This window comes from Chiloscyllium punctatum, chromosome 8 (genome assembly GCF_047496795.1).
Source record: "Chiloscyllium punctatum isolate Juve2018m chromosome 8, sChiPun1.3, whole genome shotgun sequence".
NCBI classification, from domain to species: Eukaryota; Metazoa; Chordata; class Chondrichthyes; order Orectolobiformes; family Hemiscylliidae; genus Chiloscyllium; species Chiloscyllium punctatum.
Window position 1 is genome coordinate 102,460,569 of NC_092746.1, and position 25,532 is coordinate 102,486,100.

The window sequence follows — 25,532 nt, forward strand, 5'->3', positions numbered from 1 at the left end:
ATATCCCTCTAAACATTTCCTACTCATATATCCATCCAGATGCCTTGGATGCACCAGCCTGCACCACTTCCTCTGGCAGCTCATTCCACACACGCAGCGCCCTCTGCATGAAAATGTTGTCCCTTACGCCTCTTTTATATCTTTCCCCTCTCACCCTAAACCTATGCCCTCTAGTTCTGGACTCTCCCACCCCAGGGAAAAGACCTTGTCTCTTTATCCTATCCATGCCCCTCATGATTTTAGAAATCTCTATAAGGTCACCCCTCAGCCTTCGATGCTCCAGGGAAAACAGCCCCAGCCTATTCAACCTCTCCCTGTAGCTCAAATCCTCCAACCCTGGCAACACCCTTGTAATGGTTAGAAAGTACTATCTCTGCTGCTCTTCTCACTTCTTGAAGTTTCTGTTAATCCAGCTGAATTCTTTTCATCTCTGAAAGTGAGTTTTTAACCTTCTCCAGCAGCATAATCTCTCTTAGAGCCTCATAGGTCTATTTTTAAGGCCCACACCCATCTATCAAAATGACTATGTTTAACTCTTTCAAAGTCTGTAAGTCTGATCTGGTTCCTTCTTTATGTTTCTGAACTGCGGTCTATATGCTTCTGCTACCAGTTCATAAGCACTCAAAATAGTCTGTTTGACATTTACATAATACTTCATTAGTTCTGCCTACCAGCTTAGTTTGACCTAGCATTACCCGCAAGTTCTCTGACCACTCAACCTGCCTAGCCAATTTTTCAAATGAAATAAAGAAAGCTGCAACATCTTTTTTCATCAAAATGTGGCAATGTTTTAACGTATTTGTTTATCACTACCTTCTCTCATCATCTCCTTCCTGTTAACTTGACTTTCTTGGCTAATTCAAACTTCTGAAATTCAAATTCTTTCCCTTTCTCTTTCTTCTCTCTCTTTCTCTTCACTCTCTTTGCTCAGCTAAGAACCTACTCTCCCTTTCTTTTGCCTCTCTCTCACTTTCGTCTCTTTTTTTCTCTCTCTCTCCCCTTCTCTTTCTTTCTCCCTCTCTCTCCTTTTCTTCTCTCTCTCTCTTCTCTCATGGCCCTTCTCTCCCTTTCTTTATCTTCTAACTCCATTTTCTTAATTGTAATTTAAGCTTTTGAACTCCGCTGCACTTGTCTGTTTCTCTACCACATCTAAGTGCTTGACTAACACCCTTACAATTTCAGTTTTCCTTTTGACCCTGGTTCAACCCAATCCTAACTTTTTTGCTAGTTCAAAAAGTACAGCATTCTTCTGTCGACATAAATTGTTTTGGCAAATTTGGGAATCATCTTCAAACCCCAGAAACTCTTTAGCAATTTTAAGATCCATTTCTCTCACTTTTAATTTAATCAATAACAACCTTATAGAGGTTGATAAAATCATGGATAGGATAAATTGAAAAGTCTTTTCCTAGGGGTGGGGGAGTTCAGAGCTAGAGAGCATAGGTTTAGCATGAGAGGAGAAAGATATAAAAGAGACCTAAGGGGCAACTTTTAACGCAGATGGTGGTGCATGTATGGAATGAGCTGCCAGAGAAAGTGCTGGAGGCTAATACAATTGCAACATTTATACGGTATATGGATGGCTATATGAATAGGAAGGGTTTGGAGGGATATGGGCCAGGTGCTGGCAAGTGGGACTAGATTAGATTACTCACAGTGTGGAAACAGGCCCTTTGGCCCAACAAGTCCACACCGACCCTTCAAAGAGCAACCCACCCAGACCCATTCCCCTACATTTACCCCTTCACCTAACACTACAGGCAATTTAGCATGGTCAATTTACCGAACCTGCACATCTTTGAATTGTGGGAGGAAACTGGAGCATCCGAAGGAAACCCACGCAGACATAAGGAGAATGTGCAAACTCCACACAGACAGTTGCTCGAGGTGGGAATTGAACCCGGGTCTCTGGCACTGTGAAGCAGCAGTGCTCGCCACTGGACCACCGTGCCGCCCTAACTAGATTAGGTTGAGATATCTGGTTGGCATGGATGAGTTGGACCAGTACTGTACATCGCTATGATTCGATGATTCTAAGTAACCGAAATTCAACAAATTGTCTCACCTACATTATACTTAAAGATCTAGGACACTAATCGGAAAGTGTTTAAATCTGCTGGGACCTTTAATACCCCAAATCTGTCCAAATCTCAGACTGGATCTGTCTAAACCTGTCCAAATTTTAAAATATAAGCTATAACTATTAACTGGAGCAGTGTTTTGTAGAGAAATAAGACAGTGTTATTTTCTGGGTCTGTAGATTGTGAAGGAGCAACAATGGCCTTTAGTAGAGTGATATGCGCTTCTTGTCAGAAGTGGCAGTTTAAGGAGAGTTTACGGGTTACTGCGGATTATATCTGCAATAATTGCTGTTGGTTGCGAATCCTATCAGATCAAATGGATCAGTCGGAGAGACACTTAGAGGCAATGAGGAATTTGCAACGTCAACAGTATGTGATGGATGGCAATTACAGGAAGGGGGGAGCGTCGCAGAAATAGTCACAAAGATGGGTTAACTCCAGGAAAGGTAAGAGAGGTAGGCAGCTAGTGCAGGAGTCTTCTGTGTCTATCCCCATTTCAAACAGGTATGCTGTTTTGGAAAATGTAGGGGGTGATGGATTTACAGGGGAACGTAGCACAAACAGCCAAGTTTCTGGTATTGAGACTAATGCAATGAGGGGTACGTCGGGTTCCAAGAGATCAATTGTGTTAGGGGAATCTCTCGTCCGAGGTACAGACAGACGTTTCTGTGGCCAGCAGCAAAAAATCAGAATAGTGTGCTGCTTCCCTGGTGCCAGGATCAAGGATGTCTCAGAGAGGGTGCAGAATGTTCTCAAGGAGGAGAGGGGCCAACAGGAGGTCATTGTCCACACTGGAACCAACATAGGAAGGGAAAAAGTTGAGATTCTGAAGGGACATGACAGAGAGTTAGGCAGGAATTTAAAAAGGAGGTCCTTGAGAGCAGTAACATCTGGATTATTCCCAGTGCTACAAGCTAGTGAGGGCAGGAATAGGAGGATAGAACAGCATGGCTGAGGAGCTCGTGTGTGGGAGAAGGATTCACATTTTTGCATCATTAGACTCTCTTTTGGGGTAGAAGTGACCTGTACAAGAAGGACGAGTGCACCTGAATTGGAAGAGGACTAATATACTGACAGGGAATTTTGCTAGAGCTGCTCGGGAGGATTTAAACTAGTAAGGTTGTGGCGGGGGGGGGGCGTGGGAGTGGGACCCAGGGGGATAGTGAGGAAAGACATCAATCTGAGACTGGTACAGTTGAGAACAGAAGTGAGTCAAACAGTCAGGGCAGGCAGGGACAAGGTAGGACTAATAAATTAAACTGCATTTATTTCAATGCAAGGGGCCTTGCAGGGAAGGCAGATGAACTCAGGGAATGGTTAGGAACATGGGACTGGGATATCATAGCAATTACAGAAACATGGCTCAGGGATGGTTACCTCAGGGATGGGATCTTGATCAGACGAGCCAATGGGCTGAGGAGTGACAGATGGAGTTTAATTGAAATAAATGTCAGATGCTGCATTTTGGAAAGGCAAATCAGAGCAGGATTTATACACTTAATATTCATGTCCTGGGGAGCGTTGCTGAATAAAGAGACCTTGGAGTGCAGGTTCATAGCTCCTTGAAAATGGAGTAGTCAGGAGATAGGATAGTGAAGGAGGCATTTTGTATACTTTCCTTTATTGGACAAAACATTGAGTGCAGGAGTTGGGAAGTCATGTTGCACCTGTAGAGGACATTGGTTAGGCCACTTTTGGAATATTATGTGCAATTCTGGTCTCCCACCCATTGGAAGGATGTTGTGAAACATGAAAGGATTCAGAAAGGATTGACGACAATGTTGTCAGGATTGGAGAATTTGAGCTACAAGCAGAGGCTGAATAGGCTGAGGCTGTTTTCCTTGGAGCATTGGAGGCTGAGAGGTGACCTTATACAGGTTTATAAAATGATGAAGGGTATGAATAGAGTAACTAGACAAAGTCTTTTCCCTGGGATGGGCAAGTCCAGATCTATAATACAATCCCAATAAGTTGATCATCCAATTCTTATTTCTCAGTTCCACCCAAATAACTTCCCTGGATGTATTTCTGGGAATATCCTCCCTTAGTACAGCTATAATGCTATCCCTTATCAAAAACGCCACTCCCCCTCCTCTCTTGCCTCCCTTTCTGTTCTTCCTGTAGCATTTGTATCCTGGAACATTAAGCTGCCAGTCCTGTCTATCATTGAGTCATGTTTCTGTGATTGCTATGATATCCCAGTTCCATGTTCCTAACCATGTCCCGAGTTCATCTGCCTTCCGTGTTAGGTCTCTTTCATTAAATAAATGCAGTTTAATTTATCAGTCCTACCTTGTTCTATGCTTTGTCCTTGCCTGCCCTGACTGTTTGAGCCACTTCTTTTTCCAACTGTACCAGTCTCAGATTGATTTCTTTCCTCACTATTTCCCTGGGTGTTCCCCCCCTCCGACCCACCTTACTTGTTTAAATCTTCCCCAGCAGATCTAGCAAATCTCCCTACCAGTATATTAGTCCCCTTCCAATTCAGGTGCACTCCACCCTTCTTGTACAGGTCACTTCTATCCCAAAAGAGTTTCCAATGATCCAAAAATGTGAATCCTTCTCCCATACACCAGCTCCTCAGCCACTCATTCATCTGCTCTGTCCTCCTATTCCTGCCCTCACTAGATCGTAGCATCGATTGTAATCCAGATATTACTACTCTCGAGGACCTCCTTTTTAAATTCCTGCCTAACTCTCTGCAATTTCCCTTCAGAATCTCAACCTTTTCCCTTCCTATGTCATTGGTTCTAATGTGGACAATGACCTCCTGCTGGCCCCTCTTCCCCCGTGAGAACATTCTGCACCCTCTCTGAGACATCCTTGATCCTGGTGCCAGGGAAGCAACACGCCATTCTGACCTTTCGCTGCTGGCCACAGAAGCATCTGTCAGTGCCTTGGACTAGAGAATCGCCTAACATAATCGATCTCCTGGAACCCAACATACCCCTCATTGCATTACAGCCAGTCTCAATACCGGAAACTTGGTTCCACTGAGAATGCATCACTCCCTACATTTTCCAAAACAGCATACCTGTTTGAAATGGGGATAGCCACAGAAGAACCCTGCATGACCTGCCAACCTCTCTTACCCTTCCTGGAGTTAATCCATCTATGTGACTGTATCTGCGACTTTTCTCCCTTCCTATAACTGCCAACGATCACATCTCCTTGCTCTCGTAAATTCCTTATCGCTTCTAACTGTAGCTCCAACCGATCCATTTAATCTGATTGGATTTGCAACCAACGGCATTTATTGCAGATATAATCCTCAGTAACATGGAAGCTCTCCCTGAACTCCCACATCCGACAAGAAGAACACATCATTCCACTAAGGGCCATTTTTGCTTCTTCCAATCTGCAGACTCCAAAATAGCACCATCTTATTCCTGTACAAAACCCTGGTCCAGACTAACTTAATACTTATAGGTTATATTTTTAAGTTTAATCAAGAGACATATCTCAATAAAAAATATATAATCAAGAAAGAACACACTCTACTCACTACTTTGTCTTTTAAGTTAGGAAATGTTAGTAAAAATACTCGGCCTATATACTCCAAATAAGTTAGAAATTGTACCTGTACTTGATAAAAGAATAAGGATTATTAAACTGATTACCACAGCTGGGCTGTGAGATTTGTTTACTATTTGCCAGTGTGAGTTTCATTGATTCATGCAATTTCATGAAAGCACTACTTTGTCAGTTAGTTTCTTCAATGGATAATGGCCCAGTTAAAAGGTATTTAACAGGGACATACTAATTGGGGAATCTATTCAGGTCCAGGAGATGGTTGGTAAGGGCTGATTAATATTAAAATATTCTGTGGAGATTTGATGAGGATGGTATTGTTCTGCATGCTAAACGTATTCAGAGGTAAACATTGCTTGTCGCAAGGGCTGATAAGGTGTGAAAATGCAGTAAAATGTATCGAGCTGGTGAGTAAGTTAATAAATCATAGCACAATATCTCACATCATTTATTAATTCTCTCTTTTCTGTTCCAAAGGCACGAGAGAGAGAGAGAGAGGCCATAATGGCTGTCTCACACAGGCACCTCTGAGGATGAAATATCTGAACCTGCAGAGGATGTAATGACAAGACATTCACCAATTACTTCCACCAGCATTGAGACTTTCAACTTGGTGGATAATCTATCTGGATTAAACCCAGGGGCACAATCTGGTGACAGATCACTCATTCATCATTGCAGGTGATGGAGGAAAATCTCTTGCACTCAGAGAACAGAGCAGACACCTGACTGCAATGCAGAAGACGTGCCTCTGTTCTCAGCTATAACTGACATGCTCACCCTGCAGATTCATGCAGAGGAATATACCAGAGATCCTCACTCAACTGGAGCAAAAAATGCATCCACCTTTTGTCAATCATGGTGGTTGTGGCATTTGATTATTTAGTTGCCTCTGTAGAAAGGCCGGCAGCTGCCTTGGACATCCAGATCCAATAAAACACTCAGTGGCAGATGATACACACTCAGACCAGTCACCAGGGTGTACCAATCCTGATGAGGGGCTCAACCAGAAATGTCACTTCTCCACCTCCTGATGCTGCCTGGCTTGCTGTGTTCTTTCAGTCTCCTAGTTGTCTACTATACCAGCCAATGAGCTCGCTCCAGCCCAGCTGTGAATGTTGTTAAGGGGAGGGCATGTTCGGCCAACTTGATTGAATTTTTCGAAGAGGTGACTAGGTGTATAATGAGGGCAATGCTTGGGCTTCATCACGGTTTTTGATAAGGTCCTGCATGACAGTCTGACAGCAAAGGTAAGCCCTATGGGATCCAAGGAAATTTAGCAAACTGGATCCACAACTGGCTGAGTTGCAGGAAGTAGAGGGTGATAGTTAAGGGTGTGTTTCCAACAGGAAGTCTGCGCAGTGGAGAACCACAGGAGTCAGTGTTTGTGCCCTTGCTCTTTTAAGTTTATATAAATGATTTAGACTTAAATGTAGGAGGGTCGATCAATAAGTTTAAAATTAGAATCAGGTTTTATTGTCACATGTACTCAAGTACAGGGGTACAGGATGAAGGATTTATGCCCAAAACATCGATTCTCCTGCTCCTCGGATGCTCCATGACCTGCTGTGCTTTTCCAGTGCAACACTTTTCAATTAAAGGAGTACAGTGAAAATTGTGCAGAGTCACCATTCCTGGCACCATCTTAGATACAAAGGTACCTCAATACAAAATCTTCGGTACAAAAATAGAAAAATAAAAAAATAAGTTAAAAAGTTCAACATTACAGTCATTCTTATGCCATGGGACTGCAGACGCTCACAAGGGCTCGCTCTCCACCGCTCTGGGCACGCTTTCACTAGCTAGGTCTTACCTAGGCTCACCAACTGCTAAACCACCAACCAGCTCTTCGCCATTCTGGGTTCCCAGCTGCTGCCATGCTTCAATGGCATTGCTGCCTCCACAGCCAAGCTCCCTCCAGAAGGTAACCTCATGAAGAGAGGTTGGACAGATTGGGGTTACTTTGCTTAGAGCAGAAGAGATTGAGAGGGGACATGATTGAAATGTATAAAATTATGAGGGGCAATGACTGGGGGCATAGATTTAAGGTTAGGGGCAGAAGGTTTAGGGGGAAAGTGAGGAAAAACTTTTTCAGCTGGGCAGTGGTGGGAATCTGGAATTCAGTACTTGTAAGGACAATTAGGCAGAAAGCCTCATGGCATTTAACAAGTATTTTAACACGTCTCTTCATGACTGAAACTATCAGGGCCAGGCAACATCCTTATACATTTCTTTTGCACCCTCTCCAGTACTATCACATTCCTCCTGAATTCTGGATTCCAGAACTGCACACAATTCTCTAGCTGTGCCCTAACTAACATGTTGAAACATTTCAGCGTAACGTCCGTGCACTTGCAAAACCAAACCTACAAGGCTCTGGGCCAAGTGCCAGAAATTGGAATTAGAATGTTCAATGTGGACATGTTGGACAAAGGGCCTTTTTTCTGTGTTGTAGATCTCTATAATTCTGAGAGTTTCATTTCAGGACACCCCAGAGGTATTCTGCCCCTCTACCTCCCGTCAGCCAGCGACACCATTGTCCATAGCAGGCAGGCCGAGGAGGTTGCACTTGTATCCATGTGGGAAACTCTCAGCAGCCTGGGACCCTCTAAGCCCGATCCTACATAGAAAATCAATTAAAATCATCGCAGTCTGCAGTCAATAGGCTTCCCCCACCCAGTTGTGGGTGTTGGTCCCACACCTAGACATAGTGGCAGAGCAAGGAAGAAATCCTTTCAAAGACATCTCAGTGGCAAGGGTGGTTCAGTAACTTACATAAATGTGATGCAAATATATACACATATTCACTGTTCTAACACTTGCTGTAGTCTTATTTCCTTGCTAGGGGCTTATAGAATTGCCTCAAGTGTAGATTCCTCCCCATTACAATAAGATACTGCCCTTCATTCGAGCTACCTTTGATTCTCTCATTGAATAATAATTTCTATGTCTGTACACACTCTCCTGAGCACAGACTTAGTATTTGAGCAGTGCAGTGAAGGTACAGAGGTAGTCTTTAGGAACACGCGCTTTGTCTCATCTGTTTAATGGTGGGATATTGTGTCTGAGATCGACACAGTGAGCCTTGCACAGGCAATTCATGAACATCATGCAGAGAGGTGATTTGCTTCTATAGGATGTAAGAGATCAAGATCTTGTTGTTGGCTGGGGTCTTCATCAATAGTCCAGACATTTCTCATCTTTGAGTTTACATGTAGTAGGCAAAGCACACCAGAAAGATGACTTGCACCATTCCTTGGGGGAGCAATGAAGGGAAATCTTGACATCTGTGCAAGCTCACTGAGCATGTGAAATCACTGCAGTGCAAAATCCTAACACTCAACAGGAACATTAAAAAGCGACAGCAGAATGGGAGTAATGGGAAGACCTAGGGACCTTCCAACAGGCTGACTGCTCTCTGATCAGCCTTCTTGTTAGAGGAGCGGCCCAGAATACCACAGCCCTTCACAAGCCTGTTTACAGGAGTATCTACCATGTTAAAGTTACAGGTGTGCGCAGTTGGTGCAAGTAGTTAATTAGAGCAAGTAGCTAATGCGAGTTTAAAGAAAAAGAAACAAAGATAAAAAAAGTAGGAAAATCAATTGATTGTGCGTATAACACTTTGAAGTATTAAAAAAGAAAAGAGCTTCGATGATGGTGGGAAAGTCACTCAGTTGTGTGTGATAGCATTCTGGGTATAAAAAATACACAAAGCCTTGGAGGATTCTTGTGGCACAGTGGTAGTGTTTCTACTTCTGAACCAGGAGGCCCAGGTTCAATTCTCACCTGCTCTAGAGGTGTGTAATAAAATCTCTGAACAGGTTGATGAAAAAGTAAACACAAAGTCTAGTAATCTCTTATCTAGGCTCCCTGAATCAAAGTTATCACATCACAAGCAGATAAAAGAATAACTTTGCCCTTATCTTAAATAATAGTGCAAAATCAAACATTTCTCAACCAATGACGTATATTGAATAGTGGATGCAGTGGTCTCTTAGGCAGATGGTCCATTAAAAGTAGAGCAAGAAAAGAAACACGTCCATGTAACTCAGTTCCTTTGGAAGCAGTGGCTTTTTGATTGTCAAATTCCTCTCTGGTTTGTCTGACCATAGTCTTGTCATCTGAACATCTGTGAGGCCCTCCTAGGGCATCTCAACTTCTGCCTCCTTCTCGGAGGAGATCTCCTTGCACTCCAGTTTATCCATGCTCAAAGTGATCCTCTGGTTTTGGTCCAGTGATGCTTATTGTCTACTCTGGTCCAGAGCCACTACTATCTCCTGCTTATGCAGGTCTTGAAACAGTTGATGCCTGCTGTTTCTTCTGAGGGGCAAGATGCCAAGAAGAATGGCAGGGTTGGTCTACCCAACTTGATGTAGCTTTCAGGACATCTGTGGACACAGAAATGTCATGCAGATGATTCTGCTTCTCTTGGATCTTTGCACTGTCAACCTGCTCAATCATGCCTAAGAGGTGCCTCTATCACCTCACAAAGTTTCCACCTGGCCTCTCTCTTCAACTATCATGGCAATCTGCATTCGGTGTGGCTTCAAAGGACAACTCCTTACAAGCAACATGATATGTGCACAGTGGTAATGCTTATTGTCTTAGGTACTGAGTATATCAATGCATCTTCCTACAAAAAATTGTCAGCTTGAGTTCAGGAAAGTTGAAGCAGAATCCTAATAATACAGCCTTAGCATAATACTGCTGCCAGCAACCCACCCTCTCCCTTGTACAGCTAACCAAGGTGCCAGAACGTGATGGCCATTTTAGTTGGCTTATGCCAGTGGGGACAACTATTGCTGATTAGTAATGGTAGCAATCAGTTAACGGTGTTCTTTGGAGCCACGATTTCAAGAGATTGCACTGGAATGTTACTACTTGGGTTCCACAGATATGCTGGCACCGTAACAGTTGAGGGCAGCTGCACTGATTATCCACTTCATGGATAGAATGGACAGTTGGAGTCTTTTTCCCAGGATAGAAATGTCAGTTATATGGAGGCATAGGTTTAAGGTAAAAGGGGAAGTTTGAGAGGCGATCTTTTTATACAAAGGGTGATAAGTGCCTCGAATGTGCTGACAGAAGAGGTGGTAGATTCATTAGCAATTTTTAAGAGGCATCCTGATAAATACATGCACAGGCAGGGAATAGAGGGATATGGACCACATCGAGGCAAAATGCTTTTCACTTAGAAAGCCATCATGTGTCAGTGCAGGCTTGGTGGGTCAAAGGGCCTATTGCTGAACTGTTCTTTGTTCACCCACTTAATAGCTGACCACTTTAGTCGACTACAACATGCAAAATGTACTCATCCCTAATAACAACTCTTCCCAGTTTGGCTGCAGCAGATATTGTTCCCTCTTTTCAGATATTGTAACACTCTCATTCAAATTTTCTGTTGTCAATTCTTTCTCAAAAATAACTTCTTGATCCCATCATTCTTGCAAACTATCACCCTGTTTTCAAACTCCCTTTTCTTTCAAGTTATTAAAAACATTGCTGCTTCCCAAATCTGTCCACACATTTTCTACTGAACAGGTTTCTACCCTTGCTACATATGCTATAAAAGTCAGAGATGGAACCTCTGTGAAAAATATAAATGATTCCTCTTTGTCTTTTTCAACTTATTTGCAGCCTTGAATATAGTTGCCACATCATTCCCCCGAATGCTCTCCACCATCATCCATTGGGAGAGAAAGTACTCATCTGGTTCCACTCTTAGAGAGCTAATAATAGCCTGTGAACCACATTCAATGTTTGTACTTCTTATTCATGTGCACGTCATCTGTGGTGTTTCTCTAGATCTATCCTTGGTCCCCTACCTCCCTGCAGCATAATCCAAAAAATGCATTTTCATGACACCTAGCTCTTCTTCATTGCAACCCCTCTCAAATATATCCACTGTCTCAAAATTATGTCCAACATGTCATCCTGAATAAGTAGAAATGTCCTCCAATTAAATACTGCCAAAACCAAATACAGTCTCCAAGAGAAATTCAATTTACCTATCCCATCCATGTCCTCGTCAACTGCCCCCGAGGCTGAACAAACTACTTGCAAATTTGATGTCATACCTGACCCAGAAATGTGTTTCTCACATATCTGTGATACTAGTAATTTCAATCTCTTTAACATATCTCCCAAGACCATCTCACCTCCAAGTGGTTGAAACCATGGTCCATGCATTAGCTCCTTCTCGACTTGGCAATTCATGCACTCCTATTCACTCCCCCACATTCAACCCAGCATAAGCTTGCGATCATCTAAATTTCTCATGGTCTTCTCCTGGGTATCGTTACTTGTATCCAGTAACGATGGAAGTTACTGTACAACTCTCTGCCATCTGACCTCCCAAGAAATCAAGGACTCAATTTCAACACTCTCACCCTTATTTTTAATTTCGTCCCCATCTCTATAATCTCCTCTAGCCCCAGAACCCTGAGGTATTTGTGCTCCTTTAATTCTGGCCTCTTGACCATTCAATACTTTGATTGAATCATTGTTGGTGACCATAATTTCATCCTTCAGGGCCCCACATTTCTGGAATCCCTTCTCTTCGCCTCTCAAGCACTCTTTCCCCCTTTAAAACCTATGTACCTGATAAGGGTTTTGGTTTTTTAGCTCAAGTGGCTTAATGTTATACTTTGCTTTGCACCTTTATTGGATTAAAGACACTTCATAAATGTGAGGTTTTGTCCAACCATTTTTATGGAAAAATAATTTCTAATCAAGCAGTTGTTTAATTACTGAAAACACAAGTACTTGCTACTGTTGTTAAGCTTTATTAATCTGTTTGAAAGCACAGACAACACTTAGAATGATGTGTGCAATGTATGATTAAAAAGCTGATGCATGTACAATCAAGCATAGATCATGAACAAATTTCCCAAGATTAGGTATGATGCTGAGCTTCATGAGAAGCTCTAAATCAGATGTTGAATTGCATAAGAGGACAAAAACAAATCTTTAAACTGTGTAAATTGAGAGGATTATCAACAATCCCTCTGTAATTTTACATTAACACGGAAACTATCACTTCATACAAATTCAACAATTTAATGTTTCAAACAGATATTATATCATTTAATCATTACTTCACGACTAAATTTATTTTTAGGAAATCTGTAACTTAAGTTTCTAAATATAAATATATGGGATTTGAGTCCTATCTATTTGAAATGTATTCTTCACCTTTTATTATTTCAGATTTTTTAAATTTTAAATTACATAAATCTAGTATGCACAAAATGTACTTCTATTCACATTTGATCTCTATGGACAGATCTCTTTTGTGTAATAAAGAATGGAAGGTATTGTTTTACTTATTCCTTTCATTTTTCTATGACCTTACATTCCTCCATGTTTCCTTGATTTCATAGTTCCCATCTCTCACATTTTAGATGCGTTGGCCTCTTTGTGTGTTTCTACCTTGTTTCCATTTTTTTTTGAGCATGCATTCAGTTTTTCCAATTTTGAACTTTATTTCTTTGCTGGAAATTGGATCATGCTGATAAATTTTCTATGACAACCTTGAGACATTTTCAAGCATTTTCTTTATTACTCTGATTAATTAATTGCCGAAACTAGTAGCTGTTGGCAAGTCTGTAAATGTTCTGATACATTTGGAAAAGAAAAGTGCTACAATAATTTTTATATATAAAACAGCAATATTATTGTCATAGAGAAAATGTTCCAATGGTGTTGTAGTGTGGATAAATGTATTATGTACAGGCTGACAACCATAAAGCATCAGAAAATCAATTTACCTTAAACGTTGCCCCCAATTTATTTTTGGATTATTTCTTAATCACAAAAAAATGAATTATTTGGCATTGTGATAATTTCTACATCAAAATTTAAAATTTGATGTTTCTGTTCTGTCCTGTTCAAAGTAATGCTCCATTGTTTCAGGAGTCAAGTTTAACTGCAAATTGATCAGCATCTCTGCTAGCAATTCGATGAGAGGCGTAGTGATAAAGTGATTTTAAAGCTTCCTTCAATTTATGCAGTCTGCCCAAAGTATTTTCTTCGTTTCCTGAAGCAGGCAGCTCTGGTCGTTGTGAACTTGAAGATAACTTAGCTATGTTGTATTGCTTCAGTTTCTCTCTTTCTTTACTTCTGGCTAATTCCTCATTCTTTATTTTGTTTTTTATTTCCAAGTTTTTGTTCAATATCTCTTCTTTTATTTCTGCCTGTTTGTCACCTAATTGTAAATCCTTATTCAGAATTTCGAGACCTAATTCTGGTTGTACTCGAGCAACTGACAAAATACTTGGTTCAGGATGTCGAGAACGTTCCAACTTAATTGGCTTTCTTTCAGTGCCATCACTGTGTTTCTCTCCTGAAAGTCTTGTAATAGCGCTAGCTTTGACTGCCTCCATTTCTTCAATAATTCTTTCTTTATCTTTTAATATATTCTGTTTCTTGACTTCCTTTGTATCTGTAAGTTGGTAACATAAATTAATAGCTATAACCTAGGTCAAGTTCCCCGAAACAAAAGATTTTGCAAACATGTTAAAAGTAAAATAAGACTTGCATTTAATAGACATGTTAATAGTTAAAATTTTCATTTTAAAATTGTCAAGTAATATTACATGCAACAGTATTAGATGGAATACCTAAAATTACATCCAGTACGTCCTTTTGAAAATAATTAATTCCATTCATAGACATATGGGAATAGAATAAGGCCAAACAGCCAGTCAAGCTTGCTCTATCATTCAATATGATTGCAGCTGCTCTACCATTTCAATTATTTTTCCCACATTATCATAATGCTGTCTGTTACTGATATTTAGAAATCTGTCAATCTTCACTTAAAAATACTCAAAGACTGAGCTTCCATAGCCCTCTGGGATGTTGTGAAACTTGAAAGGGTTCAGAAAAGATTTACAAGGATGTTGCCAGGGTTGAAGGATTTGAGCTATAGGGAGAGGTTGAACAGGCTGGGGCTGTTTTCCCTGGAGCATCGGAGGCTGAGGGGTAACCTTATAGAGGTTTACAAAATTATGGAGGGGCATGGGTAGGATAAATAGACAAAGTCTTTTCCCTGGGATCGGGGAGTCCAGAACCAGAGGGCATAGGTTTAGGGTGAGACGGGAAAGATATAAAAGAGACCTCAGGGGCAACTTTTTCACACAGAGAATAGTACATGTATGGAATGAGCTACCAGAGGATGTGGTGGAGGCTGGTACACTTGCAACATTTAAGAGGCAGTTGGATGGATATATGAATAGGAAGGGTTTGGAGGGATATGGGCCGGGTGCTGGCAGGTGGGACTAGATTGGGTTGGGATATCTGGTCGGCATGGACGGGTTGGACCGACGGGTCTATTTCTATGCTGTACATCTCTATGACTTTATGACTCTAATCACAGTCCTTGGAGAAATATAAACTCTTCACATTAAGGTCCTAGCCTTATTTTGGAATAGTGTCCCCAATAAGGAGAAATATCTTACTTGCATCTACTTTTTCAATCTTTTTAAATATTTTGTAGATTCAATGAGATTACCTGATTTACTTCCAAACTCGAGAGAACGCAAGCCCAGTTTGCCCAATCTCTCTTCATAGGGCAGTTCCATCATCCCAGAAACAGATCTAATAAACCTTTGCTGCACTCCTTATGCAGCAATAACATCGTTCCTAAGTGAGGGGGACTAAAATGCTCTGAGTAATCCAGATGCAGCTGAACCAAACGTTCTATTCAATTGAAGCAAGGCATCACTATTCCTGTCCTCAAATTCTCTTATGATCAAAGTCAACATAATATTAGTTTTTACAATAGTTAGCTGCTTCTGCACATTAGCCTTCAGTGACTTATTTTCAAGGACTCCTACACTTTCTAACCTTTAACTGTTTACAAAATATTCTGCTCAATTATTCTTCCATTCTTCCTACCATCATGGATAACCTCATTTTTGGACCTACTATTCAATCTGAAATATTCCTAACTCAGTAGTACTACTACAGAATCAGCTACTATGTCCAGAAGGACATATCTGCCACATTGGGCCAACGTCAGGTGATGAGGGAACTAGGAAGAGGGAAAACATACTTCACCTTAAACTTAACCCCCATGATATATGTTGCTGATGCATGTATTTGGTCATTCGGGAGCCTAAGTTCTGAGTTCACACTAAAGATATCATCCATATCGAGTGGCATTACATCTGCGCTAAATGAGACTAGCTCCATCAAGAAACTATTGAGTATCCATGAGACACTATGGGTCATCAGCAGCAGTAGAATTTTATGCTCTCATAGCTTGTAACTTCCTAGCCTGGCATATATCATTTCCTGTCACAACCTGTCATGACTACCAAGACGGTATATCAAATCCTTCAATAAAGAGTACAGGAAAGCACATCAGGAACAGCATCAGGTCAAAGTCATAGAGTCAGTGAGATGTACAGCATGAAAAAACAGACCCTTCAGTCCAACTTGTCCATGCCAACCAGAAATCCTAAATAAGTCTAGTCCCATTTGTCAGCATTTGGCCCATATCCCTCTAAACCTTTCCTACTCATATACCCGTCCAGATGCCTATGGATGCGCCAGCCTGCACCACTTCGTCTGGCAGCTCATTCCATACATGTACCACCCTCTGCATGAAAACATTGCCCCTTAGGTCTCTTTTATGTCTTTCCCCTCTCACCCTAAACCTATACTCTCTAGTTCTGGACTCACCCAACCCAGGGGGACCTTGACTCTTTATCCTATCCATGCCCCTCATGATTTTACAAATCTCTACAAAGTTCACCCCTCAGTCTCCAACGCTCCAAAGAAAACAGCCCCAGTCTATTCAGCCTCTCCCCATAGCTCAAATTCTCTAACCCTGGCAACGTTGTTGTAAATCTTTTCTGAACCTTTTCAAAGTTCACAGCATCCTTCAGATAGGAAGGAAACCAGAATTGCACGCAATATTCCAAAACTGGCCTAACCAACGTCCTGTACAGTCACGACATGATCTCCTAACTCCTGTACTCAGTGCTCTGACCAATAAAGGTAAGCATACCAAATGCCTGTTCACTATTCTATCTACCTACGACTCTACTTTCAAGGAGCTATGAACCTGTACTCCAAGGTCTCTTTGTTTAGCAACACTCCCTAGGACCTTACCATTAAGTGGATAAGTCCTGCAAAGGTTTGCTTTCCCAAAATGCAGCACTTCGCATTTATCTAAATTAAACTCCATCTGCCACTCCTCAGCCCATTGGCCCATCTGATCAAGGTCCCGTTGTAATCTGAAATAACCTTCGTCGCTGTCCACTATACCTCCAATTTTGATGTCATCTGCAAACTTACTAACTATACCTTTTATGCTCTCATCCAAATCATTTATATAAAATGATGAAAAGTAGTGGACCCGGCACTGATCCTTGTGGCACTCCAGTGTTCACAGGCCTCCAGCCTGAAAAACAAACCCCCACTATCACCGCAAGATCTAACCTTGCTAAGCAGTACGGTTGAACATCTTGCTGAAGTCCACATAGATCACATCCACCGCTCTGCCCTCAATCCTCTTTGTTACTCTTCCAAAAAATATAATCAAGTTGTTGACTATCGCTAATCAGTCCTTGCCTTTCCAAGTGTATGTAAATCCGATCCCTCAGGATTCCCTTCAACAACTTGCCCACCACCGACATTAGGCTCATCGGTCTATAGTTCCCTGGCTTAGCCATATCACCATTTTCCATGTAATGGTACTACATTAGCCAACCTCCATTTTCTGGTACCTCACCTGTGACTATCGATGATAAAATATCTCAGAAGGGACTCAGCAATCACTTCCCTAGCTTTCCACAGAGTTCTAGGATACACCTGGTCAAGTCCTGGGGATTTATCCACCTTTATGCATTTCAATACGTCCAGCACTTCCTCCTCTGTATATGGACATTTTTCAAGATGTCACCATCTATTTCCCCACATTCTATCTCTTCCATGTCTTTTTCCACAGTCAACACTGATCCAAAATACTTGTTTAGTATCTCCCCCAACTCCGGCAGCTCCACACAAAGGCTGCCTTGCTGCCTAGTTATCCTTTCTTCTCTCCCTAGTTATCCTTTTGTCCTTAATCTATTTGTGAAAATCCTTTGGATTCTCCTTAACCCTATTTGCCAAAGCTATCTCATGTCCCCTCTTTGCCCTCCTGATTTCCCTCTTAAGTATATTTCTACTGCCTTTATACTCTAAGGATTCACTCGATCTCTCCTGTCGATACCAGACATAATGCTTCCTTCTTTTTCTTTAAAAAACTCTCATTCAGCATTCCCTCCACCTATCAGCCTTTCTTTTCACCGTAACAGGAATATTCTGTCTCTGGACTCTCATTATCTAATTTCAGAAGGCTTCCCATTTTCCAGCTATCCCTTTATCTGCGAACATCTGCCCCCACAATCAGCTTTTCAAGGTTCTTGCCTAATACCGTCAGAATTGGCATTTCTCCAACTTAGAACTTCATCTGTTACATCTGGTCTATCCTTTTCCATCATTATTTTAAAGCTACTAGAATTATGGTCGCTGGCTCCAAAGTGCTCCCCCACTGTCACCTCAGTCACCTGCCCTTCCTTATTTCCCAAGAGTATGTCAAGGTTTGCACTTTGTCCAGTAGGTACATCCACATACTAACTCAGAAAATTTTCTTGTACACTCAACAAATTCCTCTCCATCTAAACCCTTAACACTATGGCAGTCCCAGTCTATGTTTGGAAAGTTAAAATTCCCGACCATAACTACCCTATTATTCTTACTGAAAAATGAAATCTCATTACAAAATATATTTCTCAATTTCCCGTTGACTATTAGCGGGTCTATAATACAATCCCAATAAGGTGATCATCTCTTTCTTATTTCTCAATTCCACCAAATAATTTCTTTGGATGTATTTCCGGGAATATCCCTCCCTAAGTACATTACCAAAAACACCAATCCCCCTCCTCGCTTGCCTCCCTGGGTCCCACCCCAAGTAGCTCCTGCAAATCTCCCTGCCAGTATATTAGTCCCCTTCCAATTCAGGTGCAATCCGTCCTTCTTGTACAGGTCACTTCTACCCCAAGAAGAGAGATTCCAATGATCCAAAAATGTGAATCCTTCCTCCATACACCAGCTCCTCAGCCACACATTCATCTGCTCTATCCTCCTATTCCTGCCCTCACTAGCTTGTAGCACCAGGAGAATTCCAGACATTACTACTCTCAAGGGCCTCCTTTTTAAATTTCTGCCTAACTTTCTATATTCTCCCTTCATAATCTCATCCTTTTCTCTTCCTATGCAGTTAGTACCAATGTGCACAATGACCTCCTGCTGGGCCCCCTCCCTTTTGAGAACACTCTGCATCCTCTCTGAGACAGCCTTGATCCTGGCACCAGGGAGGCAATACACCATTCTGATTTTTCGCTGCTGGCCGCAGAAATGCCCGTTTGTGCCCCTGACTAGAGAGTCCCCTAATACAATCAATCTTGGAACCAGATGTATCCCTCATTACATTAGAGCCAGTCTTTACCAGAAACTGTTCGTGCTACATTCCCTGAAAGTCCATCATCCCCTGCATTTTCCAAAACAGCATACTTGTTTGAAATGGGGATAGCAACAGAAGACTCCTGTACCACCCACCTACCTCTCTTACTTTTCTTGGAGTTAAGTCAAATTCAGCCATCTGAATGTATCGGCGGATTTTCTCCCTTCCTATAAACTGCCATCCATCACACCTCTTACCTCTTGTAAACTCCTCATTGCCTCCAACTGTGGCTCCAACTGATCCATTTGATCTGACAGGATTTGCAACCAATGACATTTATTGCAGATATCATCCTCAGTCACCCCTAAACACTCCTGAAACCCCCATTTCCACAAGAAGAGCATATCACTCTATTAAAGACCTATTTGCTCCTTCTAATCTACGGATCCAGAAAATAGCACCATCTAATTGGTCCACAAAACACTGCTCTAGGCTAACTTAATACTTATGGCTTATATTTTTAAAATTTTGTACCTAAAAATGAGATCCAAACTTGGTGAAGCTACAAGACAGGACTACATGCATACTAAGCAGCATGTATGCAATAGACAGAGTTAAACAATCTCACAATCAACTGATGAGACCAAAGCTCTGCAGTCCTACCACACCAGGTTATAGTCCAATAGGTTTAATTGGAAGCACTAGCTTTCGGAACGCCGCTTCTTCATCAAGTGGTTGTAGAGTACACAACCAGAGCGGCGCTCTGAAAGCTAGTGCTTCCGATTAAACCTGTTGGACTATAACCTGGTGTTGTGTGATTTTTAACTTCGTACACCCCAGTCCAATACTGGCATCTCCAAATCAGTTGTGAATGGTTATGGACAATTATACGACAAACTAAAGGACACATTTTCATGAATATTCCCATTTGCAACCCTTTTAACGCAACATTCCAAGTTGATGATCCATCTTGGCTCCTTCCAGATGAGAACCTTTCCATCCCAGTTATTATCTCTTTCAATCTCTTCTGTCAAGCAGAAGATACAAAAGCTTAAACATATGCACCAACAGGATCAAGAACAGCTTCATCCCCGCTGTTATTAGACTACTGAACGGACTTTTCAAATCTAATATTGATCTTGCTTTTTGTGCACCTATTTTGCAGCTGTAACTTTATATTTCTCATTCCGTTTAATTACCCTACAATCTTTGTATGTTATGATATGCCTGTACTGCAGGCAAAACAAAAAACTTTTCAATGTATTTAAGTACGTGACAATAATAAATTAAATTAAATTAAAGCAAAATCAAAGATGTCAGTCTCCTGCCAATTTGACTCACTCTAATATCAAGCCATTCTGTTGTATCAACTGCTGAAAAGACAAAAAAGGAATAAAACTGGACAGGCCACTTACCATTAACAAAGACACTGGAGGTGGCAATGGCAAATTCAGCCATGTCAACCCCACATAGCCCTCCTAACCAACATCTGGAGGATAATGTCAGAATTGAGAGAGCTATCTTAAACTCATTAAGCAAAAGCCTGACAAAGTCACACTCATGCAATCATAACTTACGTGCAATGTCCCAACAATACCATCACCAGCTGAGAGGGAGTTGTCCTGGGAGTCCTCAAATCTAGTCCAGACAGCATGAAATCTCACAGCATAAGATCAAACATGGGTAAAGAAACTACTTGCTGATTACCACAAACCACCCATTTCAGCTGACAAATCAGTACTCTTCCATGTTGACCACCATTTTGAGGAAGCACCAAGGGTGGCAAAGGTTCAGAGCATATACTGGATGCCATAACTGGCTACAACTATACACAATTCATAAAAATAACTTGGATGAGCAAAATGAGTGCACTATAGCTGTTATGGCCATAAAAATGACCTTAAACTTCAAGTTACCTGACATGTTAACAGACGACCATGTTCCAATGCCAACATTTCTGTCTTGGCCTGCTACACTACTCCAGTGAGGCTCAGCACAAGTTGGAGGAACAGTATCTCATTTTCTGCTTGGGGAACTTGCAGAACTCATTGTAGAGTTCAATAAGTTTAGAGATGTATATCCCTTTCCACGTATTTTACTCACTTCCATGCCCTTGGTCTTGTCATGACATGGGTTGCTTCCATTACTATTAACTAATTTTCACCCACTCACCGTTGCCAGTATCAACTCTTGTTCTCTGGCTTACTATCAACAATCACTTTGTTTGTTTATCTTTTTTTTCCCTCTGGACTCAGCATCTAGGAAAAGGCGGTATTTATGGAGACAATCTGTTCTGAAAACGTGTCTGAAAACTTGAGAAAAACAGAGTCATAGAGTCATATGGCACGGAAACAGACCCTTCTGTCCAACCAGTCCAAGCCGACCATAATCCCAAATTAAACTAGTCCAACCTGCCTGCACTTGTCCCATATCCCTCCAATTCTTTCCTACTCAAGTTATCTTGACTCTTAACTGCCCTCTAGGCAATTAGATGGGCAATAAGTGCTGGCCTAGCCAATGAGGTCCTCATCCTGTGAATTAATAAAAACAAGAAATAGAGGTACTTTCAGAAGAAAAATGTGGCAAGAGGTATTGGAAGAGAGCAGGAGTATGGCATTGAGTTAGGGGATCGGCATGATTATGCTGAATAGTAGTCCTATTTTTGATGTTTTTATATTAATTAGTAATTAATTACTGATTTTAAGTAAGAGCAAGGATCAAGCTGGTTGGAGCCAAGACAGAAGGCAAACCATCCTGACCTCATCAAGATGAGACCTGTCTGGTTTTTAACACTTACTAGATCAGTTGTTTGCTGATACTCACGGTAAGATGCGGTTTATTCGCCTATAACAAAGCTTGCAAGACAAAGCTTTCCATTGTGCCTCAGTACACGCAACAATAAGTTAATTCAGTTCAATTCAATTCAATACTGAGGAACAAAGGAATCTTGACTTACGAAATCCATAGATCCCTGAAGGTAAGATCACAGGTAGATTGAGTGGTGAAGAAGGCTTTGTTAGCCTGGGTGTAGAATATAGGAGCAGGGGACTCTTGTTGCAACTTTATAGAGCATTGGTTAAGCTACAGATGAAATATTGTGTGCATTTCTAATCATGATTGCAGTGGAGAGGGTGCAGAGGGTATCCCTTGTTTTTGTGCCATACAAACCTTAACCCTGGCTCTCTATCCATAGATGCTTCTATTCTCCTGAATATTTCCAGCATTTTAGTGTTTAAAATAATTTAACTGCAGTTATAAACAACTTACAACACTGCATCAGTGATATGGTGCAAAAGATATTCTTGCAGTTAATCTCCACATTTCTTGTCAGAATAAGCTTGTCCAGATGTGGATACTTGCATAAGCAACATTTTAAAGTATGAGATATGTACCTGCAGAATGAATTGACAATTTTAAAAAAGTAATATGGTTAGAACAAACAAATCTGCAAACAGTAGCTAAACGTATCTTTATGGCTCCAACAGGACAACTTCTTTTCAGTACTTTTTTCTCGAATACACATGTAAGAAAACATAGCAAAACCAATAGTAGGAATAGACCACACAGAAACTGGAGCCTGCTCTATTGTTCATGGGATCATGGCTGATCTTCAATCTGTTATTTTTCCTTACCCTATTCTATTCCTTTATTCAATTAGTGTCCAAGTATCTATCAATCAATTTCATTCATGAATATATTTAATAACTTAATTTTCAGAAAGTATTCAATAACTTTCCACAGAAAACTCTAATATGCAAGATAAAGACTAATGTAATTGGGGGCAATAAATTATCATGAACAGAGGGTTGATTAATGGGCTCATATGGTCATTTTAGATAGTAATACTCATGTTTAGAAATGCTGTCATTTGTATCTTGATGCAGCTCCTCTTGCAGATGGCGGTATTACTACCATTTGGAAGGCAAGATGAATGAAATAAATATAAAAAGTAGTAAATTGTGTCCAGCGTGGAGAGTACACTCATTTAGATGAGCAGAACGTTCTGTTACAGTCCTGTTATTTGTCTTGTATATAGTGTTTGGAGAGTCACAAGATATGTTTCTCACTGGAGATTTCCCATCTACTGAGCTGAGCTTGCAGCCACAGTATTTATATGGTTGGTTGAGTTAAGTTTCTGGTCAATGGTAACCTCCTGGAGTATTGATGGGGAATTCAGCAATGGTAATGGCATTGAATGTTATGGGGAGATGGTTAGGTGTTTTTCCTATTTAGTCATGCCTGAAGTTTGTGCAGCACAGATGTAACTTATGACATATCAGCCCAAGCCTGGTCTTGTTGCTCTTGTTTTAGAGAGATATCAGAAATAAAAAGAAGTCTGGGTATAGAGAAACTGGGCAAGTAGAACAGGATGCCAAGTGTTCTAATTCACCAGCTGGAATATAGATACTGACTCAGATAAGGATGAAGGAAGCTCAGATAGACATCACTTTGGCTTTGAATTTTACAGTTGTCAAGGTCTTCCAGAGTAGCATGCCACTCCTGCAATCTGTCCTTTCATAGGATGGTGTCAGTGTTAGTACACAATTCTAAGGGATGAGCTGGCCATATGGCCGTGTGAGCTCCCCACGAGGTGATCAGTACCCTTTATCATGCATTAATTTGAATTCCATCACACTGACACAGGACACACCAAAATGCCAACCTCTGCAGGCTAGGGTGCATATCATCCACCATGCCTATACTGAGCTTCCTCAATGGGAATGGAGTCGTCTTTCACCTCCAAAGTGACAGAAGAACTAGAATTAGGAAACAAACAAATAAGATCGACATTGGAGACTTGCGCAAGTGATTCAGAATTATTTCTGTTCATCCTTGGCCTTCTCCTATTTCCCATTCACCTACTTCCACTTGACAACATTAGTCAAAGACACAACCTTAGCTTTCACATGTATACTGTTGACACACTGCTTGGGACAGACAGTGGAATTGTGGTAATGTCACTGAACTAATAATCCAGAACCCAGGTAAATAGTGTTGAGATACAAGTTTGGCTTCTGCTACAGCAGCTGGTTAAAATTTGAATTTAAATGAATAAATCTGGAATAGAAGGCTAATTTCAGCAAAGGTGACTGTCAAACCACCAGACTGTTGGAAAAATTTGGATGGTTCACCAATGTCTTTTAAGGAAGGAAATCTGCATCATTATCTGATCTGGCCCACATGTAAATCCATATCCACACTAATCTAGTTGACTCTCAATTATGCTGTGAAATGACCTAGTAAGTCATTGAGTTCAAAGCAACTTGTGTTGAGCAAAAAATGATGGCCTAGCCTGTGATGCCTACATCTGGAATTCTGCTGCTCACATCTCAACTCATAGCAAATCGCAATCCCCTATAACCCCACGTTTGCTGTGCTTCACTAGGCCCCAGCCAAGCAATGAAGTGGGTTTTAAAATTCTCATTCTCAAATATCTCCATGTCATTGCAACTCCCTATCTCTGAAATGTCCTCCAATCCCACAACCCTCCAGGATATTTATGCCAATCTAATTTTGAGCTCTTATGCATTCCCATTCATTACTGATGCCAGACCTTCAGTTGCTTCTGCACCAAACTCAGAAACTACCTCCCTACAATTTTCTGCCCGTCTACCAAACTTTTCTTTAAGACACAGAAGGAACATATCTTTTTGGCCGAGCTTTTGGTTATCTGATCGGATATTTCCTTATGTGACTTAATGTTACATGGTATCTACAATGTAGCAAGGTGTGGAGATGCCAGTGTTGGACTGGGATGGACCAAGTCAAAAGTCACACGACACATTTATTTGAAATCACAAGCTTTCGGAGTGCTGCTCCTTTGTCAGATGAAGTGATGTGGGATATCAAACAATGACGAGATAGAATACAGGAAAGAGATGGAATGCTCGGTGACCTGGAGAAAAGATAACAATCTCTCCTTCTATGTCAGCAAAACTAAAGAACTGATCCTGGACTTCAGGAAGCAAGGAGGAGGATATACCCTTATCTACAACAATGAAGCTGAGGTGGAGATGGTTGAGAGCATCATATTGCTAGGAGTGACTATCACCAACAATCTATCATGGTCCACTCACATTGCTGTGACGGTCAAGAAGGCACAACAACATCTCTTCTTCCTCAGGAAGCGAAGGGAATTCGGTATGTCCATAAGGAACCTGACCAAGTTTTACAGATGCACCATAGGAAGCATTCTATTTGGGTGTATCACAGTTTGGTAAAGCAACTGCTCTGCCTGGGATCATAAGAAACTACAGAAAGTTGTGAACACAGCCCAGACCATCATGCAAGCCAACCTTCCATCCATTGACTCCATCTACACATCTTGTTGCTGCAGAAAGGTAGCCAACATCAAAAGGCTCCTCCAAAGCCGGTTATAATCACTTCCAACCTCTTCAGTCAGGCAGAAGATACAAAAGCTTAATCACATGTGTCAACAGATTCAAGAACAGCTTCTTCCC

General features: G+C 41.3%; 1 protein-coding gene across 5 annotated transcripts in view; it reads right to left on the minus strand.

Moving 5' to 3' along the window:
* Window positions 1-12,397: 12,397 nt before the first annotated feature.
* Window positions 12,398-25,532, minus strand: part of LOC140480786 (uncharacterized) — a 152,870-nt gene continuing 139,735 nt past the window's right edge. For 4 of the 5 annotated variants that reach the window (XM_072576167.1, XM_072576168.1, XM_072576170.1 and 1 more), the window contains 2 exons: window positions 22,339-22,463; window positions 12,399-14,055 (listed from right to left, as the gene is read on the minus strand). In XM_072576167.1, coding sequence (XP_072432268.1) covers window positions 13,523-14,055; window positions 22,339-22,463 — 658 coding nt within the window. In that variant the 3' untranslated portion in view covers window positions 12,399-13,522. Of the gene's footprint in view, window positions 14,056-22,338; window positions 22,464-25,532 lie in introns of all 5 variants that reach the window. The other variant, XM_072576166.1, reaches the window with a different exon arrangement.